The sequence below is a fragment of the Dama dama genome, chromosome 25 (genome assembly GCF_033118175.1).
Source record: "Dama dama isolate Ldn47 chromosome 25, ASM3311817v1, whole genome shotgun sequence".
Taxonomy (NCBI): Eukaryota; Metazoa; Chordata; class Mammalia; order Artiodactyla; family Cervidae; genus Dama; species Dama dama.
The window spans coordinates 69,465,626-69,486,815 of NC_083705.1; the positions used below are offsets into that span (position 1 = coordinate 69,465,626).

The following is a 21,190-nucleotide window of genomic DNA, read 5'->3' on the forward strand; positions in this document are numbered from 1 at the left end:
TGAGCCTCCTGGTAAGCCCAAAACATAAGACATGACTTTCCCTTTAAGTATTGTTTTATTGTTGAAGCTTTAATGAATTGCAGGAGGCTATCTGATCATATACAAATATAAAAAATAAAAAAATATTTTTATTTATAGCAGTAGTAAATGTTATACTCAGCTGATCATATTTATTTTCCTTTCCTATTCCTCCCTCCTTCCTTTCTGCCTTCCCTCTTTCAAAAAAAAAATTTCATGAACTTTTGAAATTTTGGTGATAATCCTCTGAAAAGAAATTCATTATAGTCAATGACCTTTTCCTTAAATAATGGCAAAGCTTTTTCCTGAGGATTCATTTAGTTCTAATTGTCCCCCAAAGATCACCAGGGTCATTAGCATAAAGGTTGTGCACATGGCTTCAGCTATTTGAATTATTTTATAATGTTTATCAAAGTGCATCAGTTTTTCACAATACTACATGTTCTGTGTCATTTCCTGCTGCTTTTCTAGCCCAGGATCATATGTATAGGGGATTAAATGAAATATATGACAATATTTGATAACACCATACTATTACTAATATGAGTCATGTTATAAACCACACAAGGTAAAAAGAAAATTGTCTAACGTAGTTTATAATGCCTTTGCATTAGAATTTGAGTCATAATAGCTTAGAGAAATATGGAAAAATAATTTGCAGTCTAGATTTGAAATTGCTTTCAGCAAATTATTTGGGTGACAAACTCTTCCTGCTCTTGGCATGGAGTCCATCTGCTAGTCTTCTCAAGCTACCCTAGCAAAGAAATGGAGTACTGCACATTGGGTGGATACAACCACAGAAGTCTGTTCTCATGGCTTTGGAGGCTAGAAGTTTGAGATCAAGGTGTTGGCAGGGTTTATTTCTTCTGAGATCTCTCCCCTTGGCTTGTAGTCAAGTATCTTCCAGATGTATCCTCCCATGTGGATGCAGAAGTCTGTATCTTAATTCCTCTTCTTAAAGAATACCAGTCCCCTGAGATTGGGCTTCCAGGTATCTCTAGTGGCTAAGAACCCACTTGCCAATGCAGGAGATGTAAGAAAAGCTGGTTCCATCTGGAGGAGGACATGGCCACCCATTCCAGTATTCTTGCATGGAGAATCCCATGGACAGAGGAGCCTGGCGGGCTATAGTCCATGGGGGTTACAAAGAGTCGGACACAACTGAGCGAATTAACACACACGCAACACGCACTTTAGATTTAGGAATCACCCATGTGATTCATTTTACGTTAATAACCTCTTTAAGAGCCCTTTCTTAGGACTTCAACTGGTGGTCTGATGGTTAAGAATCTGCCTTCCAAGGCAGGGGTCACAGTTTGATGCCTGGTTGGGGAACTAAGATCCTACATTCTTGAAGTAGCTAAGCCCTCATACCACAACTAGAGAGTTTGTGCGTAGCAATGAAAGATCCCACAGGATACAACAAAGATCCTATATGAGGCAACTAAGACCCGATGCAGCAAAATAAATACTTTTTTTTAAAAAGCCCTTTTTCCACATATTCTGAAGTATTAGGAATTAAGACTTAAACATAAGAATATTCAAGGAGTACGATCCAGCACAAAATACCCCATATTTTATGTTATCAGTTCAATCACTCAGTCATATCCAACTCTTTGAGACCCCATGGACTGCAGCAAGCCAGGTTTCCTTGTCCATCACCAACTCCCGCAGCTTGCTCAAACTCATGTCCATTGAGTCGATGATGTCATCCAACCATCTCATCCTCTGTTGTCTCTTCCTCCTGCCTTCACTCTTTCCCAGAATCAGGGTCTTTTCCAATGAGTCAGTTCTTTGCATCAGGTGGCCAAAGTGTTGGAGCTTCAGCTTCAGCATCAGTCCTTCCAATGAATGTTCAGGACTGATCTCCTTTAGGCTGAACTGATTGGATCTCCTTGCAGTCCAAGGGGCTCTCAAAAGTCTTCTCCAACACCACAGTTCAAAAGCATCAATTCTTCGGTGCTCAGCTTTGTTTATGGTCCAACTCTCACATCCATACATGACTACTAGAAAAACCATAGCCTTGACTATATGGACCTTTGTTGGCAAAGTAATGTCTCTGCTTTTTAACATGCTGCTTGGGTTGTGGCTCAGCTGGTAAAGAATCCGCCTACAATGTGGGAGACCTGGGTTCTATCCCTGGGTTGGGAAGATCCCCTGGGGAAGGGAAACCTTTCTCATGCCAGTATTCTGGCCTGGAGAATTTCATGGACTGTATAGTCCTTGGGGTTGTAAAGAGTCAGACACAGCTGAGCAACTTTCAGTCAATTACTTACTGGGTTTGTCATAACTTTTCTTCCAAGGACCAAGTATCCTGTAATTTCATAGCTGCAGTGACTTTGGGGCCCAGGAAAATAAAGTCTGTCACTGTTTCTATTGTTTCCTCCTCTATTTGCCATAAAGTGATGGGACCGGATGCCACAGTCTTCGTCTTTTGAATGTTGAGTTTTTTTTTTTTTTTTCCAGTGGGTTTTGTCATACATTGACATGAATCAGCAATAGATTTACAAGTATTCCCCATCCCGATCCCCCCTCCCACCTCCCTCTCCACCCAATTCCTCTGGGTCTTCCCAGTGCACCAGGCCCGAGCACTTGTCTCATGCATCCCACCTGGGCTGGTGATCTGTTTCACCATAGATAGTATAGATGCTGTTCTTTCGCAACATCCCACCCTCACCTTCTCCCACAGAGTTCAAAAGTCTGTTCTGTATTTCTGTATACAGAGTGAAGTAAGCCAGAAAGATAGAGAACATTACAGCATACTAACACATATATATGGAATTTAGAAAGATGGTAACGACAACCCTATATGCAAAACAGAAAAAGAGACACAGAAATGAATGTTGAGTTTTAAGCCAGCTTTTTCACTCTCCTCTTTCACTTTCATCAAGAAGCTCTTTAGTTCCTCTTTGCTTTCTGCCATTAGGGTGTTGTCATCTGCATAGTATATGATATACTTGACAGCAAATGAGAGATTTCTGTATTTGACCATCCCTATCAAGATGCAGAATAAAGTATTGTTTAAACTATTGAATTGATGTTAATTAGCAAGCTGAACTTTGAAATTTAGAAAAAGACCTGCTATTTTCTCCCAAAGTAAAAAATATAGTTAATTTTCAACCACTTATAACTGAATTATGTGTATTAAAGTTTATATTACACAGAGCTTACATTACATAAAGAAATTAGTGGTTTAAAAATCATATATTTATTATAAAATTTTTTGTTTAAACCAATCTTTTATCACCTTAAACCTTCTTCAAAAAAATAACTGAAATAGAATACGCTAGTTATTTTTCTTTTCTTTTTTTTTTTTCCCTTTAGCCACACTGCATGCAGGGTCTTAGTTCCCTGACCAGGAATTAAACCCATACCCCCTGCTGTGGAAGCACTGAGTCTTAACCTCTGAGCCACCAGGGAAGTCCTTAGGCAATTTTTCCGTCAGTTTATTCTCTTGTTTGCTTCCTGAGCTCGTGGAAATGACAGTCCCTAGCCTGGTAGAGAAGTTAGATCTATCCTGGGCTTGGCACCATTTATACATTGGTTGTTTGTGTAGGGAATTCTGTGATAAGCATGTCCAGGAATCACAGCTTAATCATTGTCTCAAATAATCAGTCAGTTCAGTTCAGTCGCTCAGTCACGTCCGACTCTGCGACCCCATGAATCGCAGCACGCCAGGCCTCCCTGTCCATCACAGACTCCCGGAGTTTACTCAAACTCATGCCTATCGAGTCGATGATGCCATCCAGCCATCTCATCCTCTGTCATCCCCTTCTCTTCCTGCCCCCCAATCCCTCCAAGCAGCAGGGTCTTTTCCAATGAGTCAACTCTTCGCATGAGGTGGCCAAAGTATTGGAGTTTCAGCTTCACCATCAGTCCTTCCAATGAATACCCAGGACTGATCTCCTTCAGGATGGATTGGTTGGATCTCCTTGCAGTCCAAGGGACTCTCAAGAGTCTTCTCCTACACCACAGTTCAAAAGCATCAATTTTTTGGCACTCAGCTTTCTTCACAGTCCAACTCTCACATCCATACATGACCTCTGGAAAAACCATAGCCTTGACTAGATGGACCTTTGTTGGCAAAGTAATGTCTCTGCTTTTTAATATGCTATCTAGGTTGGTCATAACTTTCCTTCCAAGGAGTAAGTGTCTTTTAATTTCATGGCTGCAGTTACCATCTGCAGTGATTTTGGAGCCCAAAAAAATAAAGTCTGACACTGTTTCCACTCTCTCCCCATCTATTTCCCATGAGGTGATGGGACCAGATGCCATGATCTTAGTTTTCTGAATGTTGAGCTTTAAGCCAACTTGTTCACTCTCCTCTTTCACTTTCATCAAGAGGCCTTTTAGTTCCTCTTCACTTTCTGCCATAAGGGTGGTATCATCTGCATATCTGAGGTTATTGATATTTCTCCCGGCAATCTTAATTCCAGCTTGTGCTTCTTCCAGCCCAGCATTTCTCATGATGTACTCTGCATATAAGTTAAATAAGCAGGGTGACAATATACAGCCTTGACGTACTCCTTTTCCTATATATAATGACTGCTGCTTAATACCCTTAGTATCAGACTACCTAATCTTTTGACAAGTAGGCCTGGCGTGCTGCAGTTCATGGGGTCGCACAGAGTCAGACATGACTGAGCAACTGAGCTGAACTGAACCGAATCTTTTGAGAAACTTGTCAGCTATACTATTCTGAATGCACTGTTGTATAAGGATTGCATATTATAAGTTCCATACTTTCAAAATGAAAAGACTATCAGAAATTTAAAAACAACCACCTGATTGAACACAGAGGACCTACATTTAGATTCCAGAATCTGACCTTAGGGACTCAGTTTTTCTGGGTTTTGCTTTTCTTACCTACAAAATTCAAAATATTGTTGTAGGTTCTTTCCAACGCTAATACCCTATGACTATCTGAAATTTTAGTTTAGAAAACATAGTGATGGTAGATTATTTGCCTTTAGGGTGGCCACACCAATGGGATCTCTTTTATTCTCCCTCAAGGACTTACCTTGGATTTACAAAACTGACTGAATAAGAAAATAAGGGGTTCTATAGTTTTCTGTTTGTCCATCAAGTTTTACACCTGCACTTCTTTCTTTGTTAGCATATATTTCGATATAAATATATCAGCGGCTTTTTCTTGTTTACACTGGCTTTAGTATGTTGATTACTCAGGCTGTGGATGATGAAAAGTCATGTCGCCATCACCATTTCTATTTGGGAGTGCAGTAAGGGTCATTGGTTTTCTCAGAAAAATGATACAAAGATTCACTCCACGAGAGTAGGGGCAAGCTTGTGTGTGTGTGCTAAATTACTTCAATCGTGTCTGACTCTTTGCAACCCTGTGGACTATAGCCCACCAGGCTCCTCTGTCCATGGGATTCTCCAGGCAAGAATACTGGAGTGGGTTGCCATGCCCTCCTCCAGGGGATCTTCCCGACCCAGGGATCCAACTCATGTCTCCTGCGGTTCCTGCATTGTAGCTGGATTCTTTATTGTTGAGCTACTGAGGAAGCCCAAGCATAAGACTAACCTCTAACTAAAGGAAAACTCTACAAAACACACAAGCCAAAACATAAAGAATCTTCTTTCAGTTCACTTCAATCACTGTCATGTCCGACTCTTTGCAACCCCATGGACTGCAGCATGCCAGGCCTCCCTGTCCATCACCAACTCCCAGAGTTTACTCAAGCTCATGTCCATCAAGTTGATGATGCCATCCAACCATCTCATCCTCTGTCGTCCCCTTCTCTTCCTGCCCTCAATCTTTCCCAGCATCAAGGTCTTTTCAAATGAGTCAGCTCTTCGCATCAGATGGCCAAAGTATACATTGGAGTAAATAAAAATTAGTAAATAAATTCAATTCACCTGTTAATCTTTTTTTAAATGTGGCTACTAAAAAATATTAATTACATGGATTGCTCTATATTTCCATTGGATAATGCTGGTCTAGACTCACTCTGTGAGCTCCCGCCTCCAGGCATCCATGCTCGATAGTTTCTTGAGGATTCTAGTCATCATTTGTTCCTCAGGTCCCACATGCCAGTCACTTTGTTCCCATGAAATGTGTGAGGAATGTGTCCTGGCAGCTTTCGTGACTACCACATTCTGCTCTCACTGAAATCAGTTTTTTTTATTTTTTATTTTTTTCTGCAGAGAAACACATGCATTTTTGTTTACTTGGTTTTGTTCTCATTTCTCCTATTATTCCTCTAAGGTTATTTGGCAGCTCATTAGCTGTAGGACCTGCACAGATTTTCTTGTGGGTTGGAGGTTGTGGACCAAGCTTCTGTGTCTCATGGATCATTTCTTGTGGTTGGAATTGGGCAAGGGGTGGGGATGGGCAAGGATTTCTCATGTCATTTTCAAGTAGCACTCCAGTCTTCTGATAAGTATTATGTAAATATTCCCCAGCAGTCATTTTTAAAACGGATTTCTTGCTATGTCACGTGTCAGGGTTCCAACTTTAACTTAGAAAACCATCTTATTTATGATTTTTGCTTTTTCCTTTGGTCATTTTCCTAATGGCTCAGAATATTGAGGTTGAAACGCATGCCTCTCTTATTGCGATAATCCAATTTTGCCTGTGTTTTCCACCTGCCATCAGCTGTGCCTCTGGTCTTCCATGACTTTGTTAGTCACCAGTAAAAATCAATATTAGGAATTATTGGGACCTGCAGTCTGATGCTGTGTGCCCAGGAGAGTTCTCATGTCACCGGCAAGCACTTCAGTGAAGCCCTTCATTTGTTCAAGGTCTGGTCTGGTGAGGGTACCTTCCTTGCATGGTGCTTGTTTTGCGGGGGGGGGGGGGGGCCGGGCAGTGGTCCTTGTCTTTTATGCCCAGAATTACTGCCCTTTCAATGTGCATGCAGCTTCTGTTCATCCACAGACAGGTGTTTGATCTGGCTCAGTGTGCCTCCCTCTTTAAATAGATGGTGTAAGAGCGCATGGCTAGGCTGTCAGTCACTGTGTTTGCCTGTCTATGCCTGGGTCGTGGTACCCAGAGAAGGGATGTCGTCCTGATGGCCAGGAGAGTCCAGAGCTTTCTGAAGCAGATGCTGCCTCTGCGTGTCGTCCACGTGGGCAGCTTCTGGTGGATCAGGAGGTTGCCTGCCTTCTTGCTACCTCCCAGCTGGTTATGTTTCACAACTTGTGGGAGACTTCGTGGAATAAAGAGTTTTGCAAACAATCTCGACGAAACTGCCCTTTCTTAGGTGTCACTCCCACTGGCTTTTTATTTAATGATTCTTTGGGGCCCTTTGTTGGATTTATCTTGTTCATTAGCATTGACTTGAACCTCCATTTTGTGTCTGACTTCTTCATGGGGCTTTGAAAGACCTGTTCATAGGAAATATATATCAGATCTTCTATTCCTAGAAACTCAGTTTTCTCATCTATCAAGTGGGAATACTCATTCACATATTTGTTACATTCTCACCAGCTTGCTGAGATAATCAAATGAGATGTGGATATAATGAGTTTTGTTTATGTAATAAAATACAAGATGCCTACTTTAATTTGAACTTCAGATAAACCATGAATAATATTGAATTGGACATACTAATACTAAAAAAATGTTAATGGTTTAGCTAAAATTCAAATTTAAGTGGGCATCCTTTCTTTAGTCTGCCCACTCCTGAGAACATAAGCATGCTTCCTGTTCTGCTGAAATTAGGCAAATATAAGTTCTGCAGTACATTATGTACATTTTTGTGTAATTACAGCTATTCATGTCTTTCAAATAACAACCATACAATTAGCTTTCATCAGTCTTAAAAATCTTGCAGCAGCTCTATCTCTTCCATAATGAGTAGCTGTGGTTTTCAATTTGAGCATGAAACTTTAAATATATGACTCTGAGATTTGTTTCCATAACATAATTAGTAGTTCGTATTTTCACAAAAAGGTGAATATTATGAGAATTTGGGCCAAACAGTGTCGTCCTATTGTCCTGCTCTCAGCACCGATTCTTCACTTCCTAAACCACTTTCTCCTCCTTGTCTCTCTGGGGAAGTGATCTGTGATTGACAGGAAGTGCCAACTTTCTCCTTTCTTTCTAATCTCAAAATGGTAAAGACTGATTGAGAAGCTTTTCTGTATTTCTAGCATTTTATTTTTTAACTTCAACTGACTTTGATTAGAGTATTGAATTTCAGGAGTATGGAAGGTGTGTATGGTTTTATTTTTCTGTGGCAAATATTTAGAGCTGATATTTTCTCAGCTGAAACCAATTAAAATGGTTCTCTTCACTCCTATTTAGTTTATGATGCTTTTAGAGGATATATTTTGGAATTGGTGGAGGATTATTTCTTGTTTCACCTTCACATTGACTGATATCATATTTCTTACTAAAAGTTGCTACTCAAAAGCATTAATCAGGAGTCTTTTTGGCAAATGTGCAAGTGACAAGACATTGCTGTAACATTTGCCTTCTTTCCCTGCCTTTCTGTCTTTCTACTTTCCTTCCTTCCCTCACTCATCTCTTCAGTCTCTCATCTGGCACGTATTCAGTAACCTCCACAGGCCACAGAGATGGCCACTCTGCGGACATCAGAGAATGACGCTGACAGCGTCTGCCCTCTTGGAGCTTCATCATGTCAAGTGCAGAAGCTGCAAAACAAGTAAATCAGTAATTAAACCCTGGAAAATATTATAACACAAAAATAACACACACACACACAAAATAAAAGCACTCTGAAGGCCCTCCTACAGTCACCCTAGTGCCAAAAGAACAGGGAGCTTCACGAAGCACCTCACGTGACTGATGCTTCATGGTGAAGACGACCCAGCAGAGGCACAGAGGGTGGTGAGTGTTAAAAAAAATACTCACTACATAAAAATTGAGAGTTACGTCTTATTCAGTGGGAATTTTTTGGACTTCAGGCCTGGGAGCCAGCATCTCAAATAACCCTGAGAGAACTGCTCAGAGTAGGTGAGGGGGGGAGCCATGTTATATGCAAGTTTTGCAAACAAAGGGCAGATAGTCTGAATGTTAAATGTATTTTTTTTTGTAAATTAAAGAAAACCAGGTATCCCAAGTTAAGGAATTTAGCACTTTTCTTTGTATGGGAAGACAGAGTCTGGGCTCACTGAAATCATCCCTTTGATATGCACCTCAGCTGTCTGGGACCAGTGTCCTGCGTTTTCACTTCCTCAGCTTCCTTTCCTCCCAGCTCACCGTGGGGAGTGGCTGCAGTCTAGATGGCAGGTTTTCTTCTGCTTCTGGAGTTCCCTCAGGGCTGCAATCACTGATGACCATGACATCCTTGTTTACTGATATGGCAAGAAATAATCCATTTCTCAATGGACAAGCACCTAAATTGACACTACCATACCATTCTCTGAAGTGCTAAGTCCTATAGTTTTGTTAGGTCCCTGGATCAAACAAATCCCTGGATTTGTTAGTCAGCTGGAAAGTAGATACAAGGTGTGCAGAAATATACACTGAGAAATTTTGGTCAATGATGGTGAATACTTTTAAATCAAATTTTTAAAGATCTTTTAAAATTTGTTTTTCCCACACAGTTGCTTAAGAATCCAAAGTGCATATATGAGCATATGGATGTTTGCATCATTATTGATTTGGTTTCACAGAGTAATAATCCATGAGCAAAAGAAATAATCATCAGCCAGTTGTCTTTGCTCACCTGTTGGATAGGACTTAGTTCTCTCACCCATGGCTCCTGTGAAAATAGTGTGTTGTTGTTGTTCAATCACTAAGTCACATCCGACTCTTTGTGACCCCATGGACCTGCAGCACGCCAGGCTTCCCTGTCCTTTGCTGTCTCCCAGAGTTTGCTCAAACTTATGTCCATTGAGTCACTGATGTCTTTCAACTATCTCATCCTCTCTCGTCCCCTTCTCCTCCTGTCTTTAGTCTTTCTCAGCATCAGGGTCTTTTCCAATGAATCGGCTCCTTGCATCAGGTGGGCAAAGTATTGGAGCTTCAGCATCAGTTCTTCCAATGAATATGCATGGCTGATTTCCTTTAGGATTTACTGGCTTGATCTCCTTGCTGTCCAAGGGACTCTGAAGAGTCTTCTCCAGCACCACAGTTTGAAAGCATCAATTCTTCAGTGCTGGTAATAGTCAAAACATGACAGTTATTCAGCTGGACTCCCGCCTATTCTGCCGCTCCACACCTAGACTCCTGCATTGCTCTAAAATGTTCTGTTTTATCCCAAGAGTCTTTTTTTTAATGTTTATTGGAGTATAGTTAATTTGCAGTGTTGTGTTAGCTTCAGCTATACAGCAAAGTGAATCAGTTGTACATAGACATGTATCCACTCTTTCTCAGATTCTTTTCCTATGTGGACCACTACAGAGTATTGAGGAGAGTTCCCTGTGCTAAACAGCAGATTCTTATTAGTTATCTATTTTATCCATGCTGCTGCTGCTGCTAAGTCACTTCAGTCGTGTCTGACTCTGTGTGATCCCATAGACAGCAGCCCACTAGGCTCCCCGATCCCTGGGATTCTCCAGGCAAGAACACTGGAGTGGGTTGCCATTTCCTTCTCCAATAGTACTGTGTATATTCCCAGGTGGCACTAGGGATAAAGAACCCATCTGCAAATGCAGGAGATGTAAGAAATGCAGGTTTGATCTCTGAGTCAGGAAGATCCCCTAAAGAAGGACACAGCAACCCATTCTATTATTCTTGCCTGGAGAATCCCATGAACAGAGGAGCCCAGTGGGCTATAGTCCACAGAGTGCAACTAAAGCAACCTAGCACTCACACATGCACGCACGCACATGGGCACCCTGTATTCCCAAGAGTCTTCCTTAAGCCTCATCAGAGCCTTGCTGCTCACTAGATAGTGGTGGGCCTGGCTCCTAACTTCAGTCTCAGACCTTGTTTGATTGTCAGGATTTCCCAAAGGGCCGCAGGGGCTCCCTGCCTTTCACTGGCCTGCAGGAAGCCTGGCCGTTCCGTCTGCGGATGGATGCTGAAGTCACCTTCCGTGAAGCTCCCACTTGGTTTGCACCACTCTCCTGATGCCCTGCTCATCTTTGTTCCTTTGCGTCATACAGGCAGGAAGACCCGAACATCCCTGGGTTGAACTTCCCACCAGCTGGGAACTGAGGTCTCCAAGTCAAAATTAGATTGAGTCATACAATAAATACATACAAATTTTCTTGCATGCTGAAGTGTGATTATTTATTAAAATGCTGCCTTGCTGCACAGTCTGCCCCCCTGTTCTGTCCATCTCCCTACTTTGCTGTGTGTTCACAAACACACTCTTAAAGACTGGTGCGTGTATGCATGCTAAGTCACTTCAGTCGTGTCTGACTCTTTGCAACCCTATGGCCTGTAGCCCGCCAGGCTCCTCTGTCCATGGGATTCTCCTTATTTTTAATCTTCCCAGCATCCATTACAATTCTGTTTGTGCTTGAACTTTCTCAAAAGTTACATGTTTAACCAACTAACCTAAAATAAAATTGAGCAATGATTTAGTGATATTGAATATATCATTATATGCAAAATTAACAGTCAGTTCATAATCAATGTGGAGAAGGCAATGGCAACCCACTCCAGTACTCTTGCCTGGAAAATCCCATGGACAGAGGAGCCTGGTAGGCTGCAGTCCATGGGATCGCTGAGAGTCGGTCATGACTGAGCGACTTCCCTTTCACTTTTCCTTTCATGCATTGGAGAAGGAAATGGCAACCCACTCCAGTGGTCTTGCCTGGAGAATCCCAGGAACAGAGGAGCCTGGTGGGCTGCCGTCTATGGGGTCTCACAGAGTCGGACACGACTGAAGCGACTTAACAGCAGCAGCAGCAGCATAATCAATGAATGATCACTGGAGATGTTTCAAATACATATTCCTTAATGAACTCAGGATACCATATATCCACTTCGGTAAACATCCTCCATCTCTAAAGACTCTCCTAGGAATGGAAAACTGGAAAGGTAACTTCTGTCCAGACCTTCAGAGATTAGCAGATCAATCAGAGGCCTTGAAGCCAAAGGTTCTGGATTCCACTTCCCCTTTGAGAAGACTTCCTAGCCCCATTGTCTGGGTTGATAGAGTGAGAATCATGATGTTTTGAAACTCAGGTTCCCGTGGGTTTTATTCAGCCAGGGTGATCTGAGGAGCTTGCCAGCAGCTCTCAGAGGTGCTTCTAGAGGGTAGGATCCATGCCCTGGATTGGCAGGTTGGCTGGAGGGGGTGGGGTTTCACTTCCATGCACCACAGGCAACAGCCTATGTTTCAAGTCTGTGTCCCAACCCTGGGGGGTTGACTGTGCCGTGCCCCTTACTGGCTGGGAGGACCCTCCTTCGTGTCCCTCGCAGCCACTCTGGGGGAATCTGTGTGGTTCAGGTGACCCTGGCCCACTTGTCCTGGGGCAGCACTTAAGGCCAAAATGAGTGTAAACACGTGATGAGCAGAAAATGTGGAGGAGGGAGGGGGTTTGGGTCAAAATGGATGTTCAGTAGGATGGGTAAGAAGAATCCATGGAGCTGAGACCCAGGAGAGCATCCCAGAGAACCAGACAGAGAGAGAGAGAGAGAGAGGGTGTCTAGATGCAGGCACACAGACGGATATACTTTCCGGGCAGGAAGGATGCAGGAGCCTCCTTTGCCGCCTACATATCTGCGGCCGTCTGTCAGGTGGGGTCTGCTGTGTTGGGCAGCAGGGTCAGCTCCTCTGTCTGACACCGAGAATCCAGCCCCTCTCACCTGATGTTGTCCATGGGATGGTGCAAAGCCGGCTGCTTTGGACCATGGTAAGCTCCGCTGTGGGCTTTCCTGGTGGCTCAGATGGTAAAGCATCTGTCTACAATGCAGGAGACCCAGGTTCAATCCCTGGGTTTGGAATATCCCCTGGAGAAGGGAATGACAACCCACTCCAGTACTCTTGCCTGGAAAATCCCATGGATGGAGGAGCCTGGTGGGCTATAGTTCACTGGATCGCAGAGTCCGACACGACTGAGCGACTTCACTTTCTTTTTTTCTTTCAAGCTCTTCTGTGCTCTGGGTCTCCGGACCTGTGTGGGGACCAGGCAGCTGGTAGCCGAGTGGCCCTCATCCCAGTTCTATGTCGGCTGTGCTGAGAGCTGTCAAAATACTGGTGCCTGGCCCCACATCCAGCATGGCTGACCAAACACGTCCAGGGTGGGTCTCCGGCATTTGTCCAAGCTCCTCAGATGGCCCCATGTGCAGCCCGCCTGGAGAAGCCTGGTGGTTTAGCTGGTGAGTGACGGTGAGACCGCGGACCTTACTTTTCTACATTCCCTGTTGCCTTCGCAGATTACGGCACCATTAAGAAGGTGCGGGCGCCCCTGACCCAGACCTCAGGTGGATGTGTGCTGGAAGAGATGGAACTCTTCGCCGAGAGGCGGCCCGAGCCTGTCAGGAGCCTGCGGATCCTCCACAGCCAGAGCGTCCTGTTTGTGGGCCTGCGGGAGCACGTGGCCAAGATCCCGCTGAAGAGGTGCCAGTTCTACCGCTCACGCAGGTAGGGCAGTCCCAAGGAGGGACCATCCCACATGCTGGCGCTCTTTGTAGACACCCAACCCAGGGAGAAAGCCCAGGAGCCCCAAGGACGTTCAGATTTCCTGTGTCTGAGAGGGATGGGGACCAGAGCATCCTTGTGAGTCCTGCATCCCTGGATGCAGAGACTTCTGATACACACCAGCTTGCTATGACGACAATAATACATCAGCCTCCCTGGAGGAAGAACCGCTTATGACATCTGTAAGCTGTATGTCAGGATTGAAGTGAATTGTTCAGTGAGTTTGGAGAAGGACATGTCAACCCACTCCAATATCCTTGCCTGGAGAATCCCATGAACAGAGGAGCCTGGAGGGCTGCAGTCCAAAGGGTCACAGAGTCAGACACGACTGAAGTGACTGAGCACGCACTCAGCATTGAGTGATAATGCTGATATTTGGTGTTCCTGGATTAATCTGGCACAAATTATATGTATATATTGACCTGGTCACTAAAGTATTTTAAAGCTCTCTTTCTTATCTGTGTGTATTGTATGTTCATTTGCCCCCTTGTCTCCGACTCTTTGCGACCCCATGGACTGTAGCCCACCAGGTTCCTCTGTCCATGGGATTATTCCAGCAAGAACACTTGGAATGGGTTGCCATTCCCTCCTACAAGGGATCTTCCCAACCCAGGGATCAAAACCCACATCTCCCATGGCTCAGGTGGATTATTTATCACTGAGCCACCTAGCAAGCCCCACTTTCTTATCTAACACATACTAATCATACTAACCTAATGGAATAATATGTTTTATGCAAGATTTAAGGCACTCTGCAAAGTAGGTATTCTTACGTAGAAGAAGGTTCTTGTATTTAATAAAAATCATTACCGTATTCCTTTCTAGATGGTTTTAGACAGCACAGTATATAATAAAATTCCTCTTTTGGTATCAAAGTTTTGAGAAACAAATAACATTAGGGCCCTCCCAACTAATAACAATGCTCTTGTGATTGCTGATAACAAATAGTGATGTTGATTAAGGACTATGTTGTATGTAACTGCTTTTCCCTAAATGTAACCAATGCCTGCTTGTAGTTTGTTCTGCTCTATGTTTCCTGCAGCACTAGCCCAGGGCAGAAATTATTCTGGCCCAGGTCTTGATGGCTCAGTGGTTGACAGGGAAGGCTGGGGTCTTCTCAGTGGGAGCGTCACAAGTTCAATGAAGCCGAAAGGTCACCAGTCTTCCAGTTCCAGGCCAGCAAGCTCTGGGGATGTGACATAGGACATCACACAAGAAGTCAGACCTGAGCCATACACAGGTGTTTCTGGTGCCAGGATGGATGTTAGTGTCTTGCAAAAGGTTTTAGCTGCTCAGTTGTGTCTGACTCTTCGTGACCAACAGACTGTAGCCCTCCAGGCTCCTCTGTCCATAGAATTCTTCAGGCAAGAATACCGGAGTGAGTTGCCATTTCCTTCTGCAGGGGATCTTCCCAACCCAGGGATCAAACCCAGGTCTCCTGCATTGCAGGCAGAGCAGGAGGCAATTTCCCTTTTCCAGGCACTCTGCTAGCTCAGCAACTTGTAGCTGCAACTTACACAACTAGATCCTTAATCAGGTCAAACAAGGCAGGCATCATCTGCCCGCCTCTCATCTCCCAGGCAACCACACTTGCAGCTCAGTCATGAATCCACAGGCACCAGTGGCCTCCAGGCACAGCTGCCCAGGAGGAGCTGACAGTCTCCCCTGTTCCTTTCAGGAGAATAAGCCCCTTGTCTGTCTGTATCAGGCTTCTGGGAGGACAGGATTTTACAGTTCTACCCAGAGCTGAATCTGCCTGCTGTTTTCTTGTACACTTGCTCAGGGAAAAGCAGTGAGAGATGATATTTATTGTAAACTGATAGACTGTGATCCTCTGTGTGCTCACCCAGACTGGGTTAGTTTGTGTTTGACCCTTAAATGCTCCATTTGAGGACAGAGAATCTAAAGATTTCAACCCAAGAGTTTCTCTGAATTTCTTCCAATGTTTTTCTGTCATCTTCCTCTCGTAGAAAGACAAGAAAACCTCTCTTAACATTCGCTGGAGAAAAGAAAGAAACAAAAAGAAACTGATATCTACATGACCAGATTTTTATAATTTATGGAGAAACTGTGTTTTTTTCTAGACAAAAGCAATTTTAATTTTCAAGAAATATGCCTAAAGAAGCACACTGTTAATAGTTGTTAAATATATAATTTTTAAATAAATGTATTAATTTTTAATTGAAGGATAATTGCTTTGCAATCTTGTGTTGGTTATGGCCAAACATCAGATGAATTAGTCATAGTTATACCTATGTCCCCTCCCTTTTATTTTTTCTTTTTTCAATTTTTATTTTATGTTGGACTATAATTTTTTGACAACATTATGTTAGCTTCAGGTGTACAACAAAGCAATTCAGCTATGCATGTATTTTTTTTTTCAAGTTTTTTCCTCTTTAGGTTATTACAGAATATTGAGCAGAGCTCCCTGTGCTATATAGTTTGTCCTTGTTGGTTACCTATTTTAAAGATAATAGTGTGTATACGTCAATCCCAAACTCCCGATTTATCCCCTCAACCACCTTCCCCTTTGGTAGCCATAAGTTTGCTTTCTAAGTCTGTAAGTCTGTTTCTGTTTTGTAAATAAGTTCATTTGTATAATTTTTTGAATTCCACAATATAAGCAATATTATAATGACATTTGTCTTTCTCTGTCTGACATTTCACTTAGTATGGTAATCTCTTCATCCATCTTGTTGCAAATGTCATTTCATTTGTGTTAATGTGAAAGTAAAAGTCGTGCAGTCATGTCGAATCCTCTGTGACCCCATGAACTGTAGCCCACGAGGCTCCTCTGTCCATGGGATTCTCCTGGCAAGTATACTGGAGTGGATAGCCATTTCCTTCTCCAGAGGATCTTCCTAGGAGATCAAACCCAGGTCGCCTGCATTGCAGGCAGATTCTTTACCATCTGAGCCACAGTTTCATTTGTTTTAATGGTTGAGGAATATCCCACTGTATGTATGTTCCACATGTTCCTTGTCTATTTTTCTGTCAATGGACATTTAGATTGCTTCTCTGACATGGCTGTTGTAAACAGCACTGCAGTGAACATTGGGATGCATGCATATTTTTGAGCCATGATTTTCTCTGGAAATATGCCCAGGACTGGTATTGCTGGATCATATGGAGCTCTATTTTTAGTTTTAAGGAAGCTCCATACTGTTTTCCACAGTGGCTGTAACAATTTACATTCCCACAAGCAGTATAGGAGAATTCCCTTTTCTCCACACCCTCTCCAGCGTTTATTGTTTATAGACTTTTTGATGATGATCTGTCTGACTAGTGTGAGGTGATATTTTAGTTTTTATTTTTATTTCTCTAATAGTTAGCAGTGTTGAGCATTTTTCATGTGCCTTTTGGCCATCTGTATGTCTTCTTTGGGTAAATATATATTTAGGTCTTTTGCCCATTTTTTGATTGGGTTGTTTGTGTTTTCTTTATATTGAGTTTCATGAGCTGTTTGTAAATTGTGGAGATTATTCCTCTGTGGGTTACTTTGTTTGCCAAACATTCTCTCCCATTCTGACGATTGTCCTTTCATTTTGTTTGTGGTTTCCTTGGCTGTGCAAAAGGTTTTGAGTTTAATTAGGTCCTATTTGTTTATTTTTCTTTTTTATTTCCATTTTTCTAGGAGATGGATCAAAAAAAAAAAAATAGTGCCAAAACTCTAAGGGTTTTATAGTTTAGTTTTACATTTGGGTCTTTCATCTATTTTGAGTTCATACTTGTGTATAGCATTAGAACAGGTGTCCCCAACTTTTTTGGCACCAGAAACCGGTTTGGTGGGAGACAATTTTTCCACAGATGAGAATGCAGATGATTTCAGGATAATTCAAGCACATTACATTTATTTTGCACTTTATTTCTATTATTATTACAACAACTATACCTCAGATCATCAGGTATTAGATCCTGGAGGTTGGGGACTCCTGTGTTAGAGGATGTTCTAATTTCGTTCTTTTACATGTAGCTGTCCAGTTTTCCCAGCACCGCTTATTGAAGAGACTGTCTTTTCTCCATTGTATAGTCTTGCCTCCTTTGTTATAGATTAATTGTCCACAGGTGTGTGGGCTCATTTCTGGGCTTTCTGACTTGTTCCACTGATCTATATTTAAACATTGTTTGCACCAGTGCCATACTCTTTTGATGACCTAACTTTGTATTATAGCCTGATGTCAGGGAGCCTGATTCCTGCAGCTCTGTTTCTCTTCCTCAATATTGCTTTGATTATTTGTCTCTGTACAGATTTTTAAATAGTTTGTTCTAGTTCTATAACAAATGCCATTGGTAATTTGATAGGGATTGCTTCCCAGGTGAAGGCAATGGCAACCCACTCCAGTACTCTTGCCTGGAAAATCCCATGGATGGAGGAGCCTGGTAGGCTGCAGTCCATGGGGTAGCACAGAGTCAGACATGACTGAAGCAGCTTAGCAGCAGCAGCTTCCCAGGTGGCACTAGTGGTGGAGAACCAGCCTGCCAATGCAGGACACAGGAGACATGGGTCTCAGTCCCTGGGTCAAGAAGATCCCCTGGAGGAGGACATGGCAACCCTCTCCAGTATCCTTGCCAGGAGAATCCCATGGACAGAGGATCCTGGGAAGCTACAGTCTCTAGGGGTGCAAAGAGACATACAAGACTGCAGTGACTTAGCACACATTGACTCTGTAGATTGCCTTTGGTAGTATACTCATTTTGACAATATTGACTCTTCCAATCTAAGAATATGGTATATCTTTCCATCTGTTTGTATCATGTTCCATTTCTTTCATCTTGTCTTATGGCTTTTGCAGTACAGGTTTTTGTCTCCTTTGGTAGTTTTATTCCTAGGCTAGGTCTTTTATCCTTTTTGATGTTAAGGTAAGTGGGATCGTTTCTTTGTCTTTCTGATCTTTTGTTGCAGGATACAAACTTAATAAACAGAAATATGTTGCATTTTTCTATACACTAACAATATTAATTATGCTTTTTATAATAGAATGTAAGTAATTTTGTTATCAGAAAATCAATTTTATGAATAAATTTTGAAGTGTTTAAGAACAGAAATTGAGCTTAACTAAATTACTTACCTCCTTCAGAATCATACATTGTTCATTTTGTTAATATCTGTTTTTCAGAGACAAGGCAGTTTGATATCTGATACAATGCTTAGAAATGATAACACCTGATACAATTTTCCAAGATTCTTCTATGTCTGCCACTATGCTGGATCTTATCCCTACTTTCCTTAATCATAGCACCCTGACAGTAAAGTCAAACAACATCTCCAATTTTCAGATGAAGAAATGGTAGCTGTGATTTCTGGTGTTCTGCCCAAGGTCACATAGCTCTTGCATTTGAAACCCAGGTTCAGAGCTGAACTCTCTTGTCCCCAAGGCCCAGACTTTATTTTTGGTTCTCTCCGCTCCCCCTGGTACAAAGAATATGTCATGCTCAGTCATCCGATTTCAGCAGGGATGAAGCATTTAATGGCATTTTCCATGGAGTTGCTGAGAACTAGAATTAGTACCAGGACAGGCTGAGCTCAGTCTATTGACAAGTACCCCCAGCTTCCTCCCATTAGTTCTTTCTTTATTATGACTGCCACCAGGCTGGGTTAAGGAGACCAAAAGGAGGTTTTATACTTCTGGGCTACTATAAAATGAGTCTTTATCCTCCAGCTGTTCTAGAGGTGACCCTGAACCCAGGGGAGGCCAAAAAGATGTGCACGCCAGTGCCATCCATGCTGTGCACACATTGTAACTTGGGGCCAACAGCATGGTGTTTTTAACTTCCCATAGCTGTTTTCCTCGAAAAGCTATTTTGAAAGAACAATATCTTAAAAATATATTTCGGTCGAGTTTGACCTCAAAAAAATGAGCAGAAAGATCTTGTTTTAATTTTAGTCTTTTTTTTTTTGCACAACCCATTTAAGAAATAGCATGGAAAAATGATGCAAATAATAAAGCAGCTGATCAGAATGGGTGGTGACTTCTGAGGATGTAGACTAGGAGAGAAAGCTTACTTTTCCTGTGTGCCCTTTGTACTCCAAGACTTATTTACCACACACATGTGTTAGTTTCATGAGATGAATTAGTATTTGCTGAATTCTAAGGAACATGGGTGTTTAGGAAGAGCTGGATTGGGGTACAGCCTGTGAAGGGCTTCCCCAGTGGTGCTAGTGGTAAACAGCCTGCCTGCCAATGCAGGAAACTTAAGAGATGAGGGTTCAACCTGTGAGTCAGGAAGACCCCCTAGAGGAGGGCACGGCAACCCACTCCAGTGTTCTTGCCTCAAGAATGCCATGAACAGAGGAGCCTGGTGAGCTATGGCCCATAGGGTCTCAAAGAGTCAGACAGGACTGAAGCAGCTTAGTGCATATGCACAGCCTGTGAAATGGAATGTAGGTAAGCTGATGTCATCCTTACATGAGACTGGTGCACAGTCAGGAGCTCCCAGCAGGAAAGTTGTACAAGGTCTTCATACGGATGCACAGGATGAAACAGCCAAGAATAGCCATTAACTTAATTCCTGCTGATATAAATACCAATGTAAAGTCATAACCAGCCACTTGGAAAAGTAAACACTGGCCAAGGATTAATAGAGTTCTTATCTTCCTGCTTTAGGAAGAAAGGAATGACCACAGGACTCAGATTATAACCATCACATCCAGGAATCAAGCTGTTATCCCTGCCTCCCACCTCCAAGGAAATTATGTGACCTTCCAGTTAATTCAACTGATTGAAACTCCCAAGGTCTAAGGAAAGGAAAGCCTGGGGAAGTGGGGTGGTAGGGCTTTTGATTTAGACTTTAAAGTCATTTTAAGGATTGTGCATTCATCAGATCAGTGGGTTTGCAAATGTCCTCTGTAAAGAACCAGACAGAAGATGCTTCAGGCTTCCCAGGCTGTAAGGTCTCTTGCAACTTCTCTATTCCACCCTTGCAGCATGGAAGCAGCCTCAGACCATAATGAGTGGGTGTGGTTGTTTGTCAGCAAGGCATACAGATTCATCAGGAAGAGAAACAGTTTACTTTTAGAGTCAGACAGTTCATTACTTACATAGACAATGAAAGTGAGAACAGAAAATGTATCAGCTACCCAAGTTCCTTGGGCTTCCCTGGTGTCTCAGCAGGTAAAAAAAAAAAGCCACCTGCCAGTGCAAGAGACATAGAGACATGAGTTCAATCCCTGGGTCAGGAAGATTCCGTGAAGAAGGAAATGGCAACCCACTCCAGTATTCTTGCCTGGGAAATTCCATGGACAGAGGAGCCTGGTGGGCTATAGTTCATGGAGTCAAGGAGCCGGACACAACTTAGCAACTGAGCAGCTGGGCAACAACAATCCAGGTCCCTTATCCCACAGATGACACCACAACAAAACAACCTAGGCTCCTTATCTCACAGATGACAACCCACAGACGAACTCGGGGCCCACGTGGCTGAGGAGCTGATTATGTGCTACAGTTCTATGCCTCCAGCTGTACGCTAGTAGGGGCGAGAGTAGGGGGCAGAAAGCCTTATACCTTGTTAGAATTCAGGAGGCAATGAGAAACTCTCATGAAACCCTCCCTGGAAGGAGGGTGGAAGGAAAGCAGCTTTCTAGCAGGTGCTCATAACCCTCCCATGTGCATGATCAGAAGGGTCCCCTCCACCAAAGCTTA

At 42.9% G+C, this 21,190-nt stretch overlaps 1 protein-coding gene across 2 annotated transcripts in view; it reads left to right on the plus strand.

The window, feature by feature from the left end:
• Positions 1-21,190, plus strand: part of SEMA5A (semaphorin 5A) — a 539,339-nt gene that overhangs the window by 410,373 nt on the left and 107,776 nt on the right. For both annotated transcript variants that reach the window (XM_061129337.1, XM_061129336.1), the window contains one exon: positions 13,286-13,493. In XM_061129337.1, coding sequence (XP_060985320.1) covers positions 13,286-13,493 — 208 coding nt within the window. The remainder of the gene's footprint in view (positions 1-13,285; positions 13,494-21,190) is intronic.